The following is a 5,605-nucleotide window of genomic DNA, read 5'->3' as shown; positions in this document are numbered from 1 at the left end:
CCGTGACAAATCTAAAACAAGAATTTCGGGACGGATGTGATATTATTTTTTCCACGGGCCAAAGTTGGTTTTGGAAGCAAGGAGGCTACCGCGTCGCCTTTTCGCAAGGCGCCAAGGCGTGTAAACAAAGCCAGAAGGAGAAATTCGCAGGTTGAAAAAAAAAGCGTTTTAAAAAGGGGCAAGTGGGCATGATGGCCGTGCTTCCAGAGGCTTCCAGGGGCAGGCAGTGCGTGGAGGAGAGGAGCGACCTGAGCCGAGAGAGAGAGAGAGAGGGAAGGAAACGCCAGGAACCTCCTCCTCCCTCCTCTCCGCTCTCCTCCTCCTCCTCCCCCGCGCATCCTCGAGCCCCCCAGGCCGGCGGCGCGGGACGCGGCATGGCCACCGGCGGCGACGGCTGCGGCGGCGGGGAGCCGGCGGCGCCCGGCGGCGGCGACCTGTACGCCGTGCTGGGGCTCAGCAAGGAGTGCTCCGACGCCGACCTCAAGCTCGCCTACCGGAAGCTGGCCATGGTGAGCGAGAATCGCCGACTCCTCCTCCCTTCCTTCTCCGGCGTGCACGTTTCCGCGTTTTCTTCGTCAAATCTTTCTCTGCATCTACATGTTCCCCGCTGCCGATTCGACCGGGAATCGGGGAGGTAGGGCCATGGATTGCACCTCTCGCCATGGCACGGAAGATAATTACATGTCGCCGATCTCGAGTTTGGAAATTGTAGGTTGGCGCCAAAGTTCGTTCGTATTCCTGTAGCTCAGCGGCGCTGCAGTCCTGTTTGCGCCCCATACTTTACGCGAGTTTGCGCCGGAGCCCGTGATCTTTGCCGATCCGGCGATTTAGATCCCCAGACGCCACGCTTGTAGCCAATTATTGGCGTATTTCGCCTGTCCTGCCATCTCCGTACTCGTCGAACATTGCTTGATCCGTCCCAAGTTTTGCTCTGTTCCAACTCTGAAACTGCTCTGTTTTTATTTTTCTTCCTTTCTTTCTGTTGTAAATTCAGCTGAACTTCTTGATCTGTAACCTGTTGCAGAGATGGCATCCGGACAGATGCTCGTCCTCCAGCGGCACCAAGCGGATGGAGGAGGCCAAGGAGAAGTTCCAGGAGATCCAGGGCGCCTATTCCGGTCTCAATCTTCCTTCTCCCAACCTCCACCCCCACTCCCCATATTCAAATATTCTGTATTCACAACCCACCTCACATCACTTGTTACATGTTGCAACAAACTGACTAAACCCGCCGAACCGATCTAGCAAGCTAGTTGGCAAACTTATCGCATGGAGCCCTCGTGCTCCCATCCCATTGTTGTTCTTGTGCAGTCCTCTCCGACGCCAACAAGCGGTTCCTCTACGACGTGGGGGTGTACCAAGAAGAAGAAGACAGCGACGACAGCGTAAGAATCGCGCAATTTAATCGGGCTTTCCGCCGGTATTGCTTATAGTGTGAGTGATGCTTTCTGCTATTGTTTTGCAGATGCAGGGGATGGGGGACTTCCTTGGTGAGATGGCCCATATGATGAGCCAGACACGGCCAGCGGTAAGAACCATTCGCTTCACGGTCTCCGGTTCAGATGTTTTTTGTAATCTACCATTAGTTGTCACTATTTCTATTATTTTGTGTTTCAACACAGATTTTATCACAATATTTCGCCAACCATCATCTTATCTGTTCCGTTTCGTAAAATGTTTATCCCGGGCTTGAAAGAAGAACTAGAAAAATGAAAAATAATAGTGATTTTTGTTCTTCGTAACGGTATCCTAATATGGATGAAAAAAATCTTGCTGTTTCTGGACTGAACCCAATCTCCTTTTGGGGTTCTTGGAGCCCTCGTCACGTTTTATTTGTTCTACAAGGATCTTGCTGCTGTTTGTTTAGAGTGCTATTGTGGGAAAAATTGTTCGCACTTGGGAGGGAGGGCGGGTGGGGGGTGGGGGTATGCTTTTCTGTTGCAAAATTCTGAGTTTCATACATATTTCCTTGTTCATTGGAAAACTCGTCAATAAACATAAGAAAGTTGAGTGGGCGAGTCATTAAATTCTTGCTTAGGTTTACTTGAAGGATTTAAGTAGCTTCAAAAGATATTGTTTTTTCTATGTATGTATGTTTAAGGCTTGAAAAAGGATTGTTGGAATTCCATATCTTACATGGTTTCTCTTGGATACCAAAAATGAAACTTGGGTGAACTTTTCTGGTATCAACTAGAAAACGATATGTTTTTTATTTTTTTCCTGGACTCTGTTCATCCAAGGAAAACATGACAATAACAATGAACCTTTGGATTTGCAGAGGCAGGAGAGCTTTGAGGAGCTGCAGCAGCTGTTTGTGGACATGTTTCAGTCTGATATTGACTCGGGGTTTTGCAATGGACCTGCCAAGGGCCATCATGACCCGTTCCAAACATTCTCGACCTCCCCTTCCTCGTCGCCATCTCCACCACCTCCAGTAGCTACAGAGGCAGAAGCAGCCTCATGTAACGGCATTAACAAGCGTGGCTCATCAGCAATGGGCTCTGGGAAGCTTCCAAGAGCTGGGGAAGCGGGTGCGGGTTACGGCCAGCCTGAGTTTTGTTTTGGGGTAAGTATCCCTTGCGAGTCCTATTTATTTGTCAAGTTGGGTGTATTAGCTTTGCTTAATAAGTTCAGCATCAGATACCCATGCATAACCTCGTATACTGGAATATATAGGTGTTTCGCAACGATCCTTCGTCCTACTTTTGGGTACCTTTTCCATTGTCCAGCATGACTGGCCATTCATGAGAAAGGGTTAGATAGGTAGCGACCTTTTGGTCTTTGTGCGAGTTCACCTGCCTACAGGGTCCCAGGTTGTGGAAGCCACTAGACGTTCACTTCTAAGCTAATTAGGAATTTCATCGCCATAATCATGAAACATTCTGGCCAAAATAAACGTGGAGGGCCCCGGTGGAACTTTTTGCATTGGATGGACCACCAACCAAGTGATGCAAAATCTAGCTCCACCACTGGATGTATTCTTCGCACGAGGGCTTGCTTATCAGCTATGAGGTTTCTCGGTAGGGCCTTCGGAATGATTCATTAGTGGTACATCGCTGTCTTTAGTGTGGCTCACATGGTAGAAGAGTCTGCTGAGCTACTTTTCTCGCGTATGTAAATCGCCTTTGGATAGGCTATTTTATATTGACATGATGTGACTTGTCTCATGGTCTGTGACTTAGAGAAATTGCAAGTTTTCACTGAGACGATGGCTTTTTAGCAACTAAACAGATAGATGGGGCACACATGACCTTTTTGCTTTGCGACTTTCGCCTTTTTTAAAGTTGTTCTACGTTGTATGGTGCTGTTGCTGACTTGTTCACCGCCCGCTTTTATCGCCAGATCACGTGTCGTTCGGGCTACCTTAAATTGCCAACCAGTTGAATGCTTCATGATAAGGCCGCATCTGTTATCTGATGATATTATGTATTTTCTATTGTTCTTTAAGAATCTTCAAAGTAGCGGTGCTGGTTGACACTGGTTGGCTCAACTTGCCACGGCGTACGGCGACAACACATGACAGTTGATCTCGGATGTCCTGGTGGTTTACTAATCAATAACAGACAAAAGAATACTTATGTGTTTGTATAATCCTTCACTTAGGTTTCTGCAATGAGGTTAACTGATTTGCATGGAGTGCTGAGCAGTACCATTTCGGAGCTGACCATTTCATCTTGTCTTTCTGCAGACGAGCGACGCCAAGCAAGCGCCAAAGGCGCGAGGCAGGAACACCAGCAGGAGACGGAACGGACAAAAGCAGAAGCTGTCGTCGAAGCACGACGTCTCGTCCGAGGACGAGATGCTGAGCCCGCAGCAGCCCAGAGTAGCATGACCCTCGATGCAACCGTCTGGTCCCTTGTCACCTTATGTCCTGACCATGTCCTTGGTCACCCAGTATCAGTGCAGCCAGCAAGTAGAGCGCCAGCGCCAGAAGCTGTTACAAGGAGGGGGGATTGCTTCGTCGAAGGCTATGTAGGCCCCCCTTAGAAGGTTTGTAAGAGAACCTATAGCGCGTAAGACTCGTCGATGTCACCACATTGTTCTTTCTCGGTTTGTGCCGCTGTGTTGTTGTTGTTGTTGTAATTGGGCATTGGATTCTCGATTGATTCAGTGTTCATTGTTGTTATGATGGAGGGACAAGGCTCCTTGTTGTGGTAAGAAGTCAGGGATAACTTGACCAAACTATGAATGGCATGGCACTCAAAGAGCAAATGTTTTACGCCCTTCGTTCCATAATATAAGATCGTTTTGCAAGCTGTTTTAGATTGCGAAACGATCTTATATTATGGGCCGGAGGGAGTAGCATTTACATCTTCAGTCTGACTGCCCATCAAACAGGGTAGATCAGATAGATGTTTTTCCCACTTGTTTGTCTGTTAACCAGATCACTCTGTTATCAGTCAACAACTGAGCAACCTCAACAGTACCTGCACAGTTGAATATACCTTGAAGAAATGATGGTGGCACAAAGACGCTAGGCCGATAAAAGTGATGATGGTTGCCCTGAACCAAAACAAATATGTGTGAATAATCTCAGTGAAAACTGAGCGGCTTTGGTAGTGGAATAATTGGTTACAGCCCGGGCAGCTAATTGATATACAGATGGCAACATGAAGAAAATGCCACTGCTCTTTTTTCTTACCATTCAAATGTAACTTTTTTTCTTCTGAATTTCATCCAAATGCTACTGCTCTATCTTTTAGGCTCAAAAATGCTACTGCCCTTGAATGAAGAACATTCTTCTTTTCTGAGAAAAGAATGAAGAACATACGACCACGCGTGGATGCATGTGCCAAGCCCGTTTGAAATCTATCTTTTTTGAAGCAAAGAGCTGGGCCTCAGCACCGAAAGCCCATAGAAGTATCAGGCCCACTAATCTTTGAACTGAACGGCTGCACCAAGGCGCTCTTTTTTATAGTACCACCTCGCCGACGTGAGGAGTCGGGGATGGGGAGCAGGCTATATAACCAAGTCATGGTGCGACCTTGAAACATACTTACCTGGACGGGGTCGACAGCCGATCATGAAGGGCTGTGACCTAGGCTAGTGGCTCACATTGCACTTAGTGGATGCGCTGGCTTACCATCTTCCCAAGCGGGAGAGTGGACGTCATAATTTATGGTAGAGGGGATACGCGTTTGCGTGGCCCCTGCCGATTCTCAATATAAAGTTTTGGCCCTTTTTGCTCTCTAGCAAGGGCCCTTTAGTCCCTCTTTCTTATTTGAGCAACGACAGTTTGATAAAACGTTTGATTTTTAATTGATTCAGTGTTCGTTGCTGTTATGATGTACAGCTGCAAATTCGACCAAGTAAATTTGCCAAAGCTTAAAGTCATCCTACTCCAAATAGTCCATGGCATGGCAGACCCAGTGATGTCAATCACTTTATTTCTAGAGTCACAATGGATACATCCAAGCAATGTCACAGATTCTGAACCGATGTCAGTTTTGACATCCAAGCAATCAGAAATACTTAGCCAGACTATGAATGGCGCTCAGGCTCAGAGGGCGAACATTTTCAGTCTGACTGCACATCAAACGGGGCAGATCAGGTAGATGTTTTGCCTACTTGTCTGTCCGTCTCTTAACCAAATCACTCTGCTGTG

At 47.4% G+C, this 5,605-nt stretch overlaps 1 protein-coding gene and 1 non-coding gene across 2 annotated transcripts; both read left to right on the top strand.

Moving 5' to 3' along the window:
- Positions 1–215: 215 nt before the first annotated feature.
- On the top strand, positions 216–4,212 carry LOC119322979 (dnaJ homolog subfamily B member 6-like). The gene is made up of 6 exons (XM_037596528.1): positions 216–509; positions 1,025–1,118; positions 1,312–1,385; positions 1,466–1,528; positions 2,279–2,566; positions 3,689–4,212. The coding sequence occupies exons 1-6, from the start codon at positions 375–377 to the stop codon at positions 3,830–3,832; spliced, it is 798 nt and encodes a 265-aa protein (XP_037452425.1). The 5' UTR covers positions 216–374; the 3' UTR covers positions 3,833–4,212.
- A 780-nt stretch (positions 4,213–4,992) lies between these two features.
- Positions 4,993–5,153, top strand: LOC119326837. Its single transcript, XR_005158203.1, has one exon. It is a non-coding gene; the product is annotated as a U1 spliceosomal RNA (small nuclear RNA).
- Positions 5,154–5,605: the final 452 nt, after the last annotated feature.

The sequence above is a fragment of the Triticum dicoccoides genome, chromosome 6B (genome assembly GCF_002162155.2).
Source record: "Triticum dicoccoides isolate Atlit2015 ecotype Zavitan chromosome 6B, WEW_v2.0, whole genome shotgun sequence".
Classification (NCBI taxonomy): Eukaryota; Viridiplantae; Streptophyta; class Magnoliopsida; order Poales; family Poaceae; genus Triticum; species Triticum dicoccoides.
The sequence above is the reverse complement of the archived record's forward strand: the minus strand, read 5'-3'. Positions and strand labels throughout refer to the sequence as shown.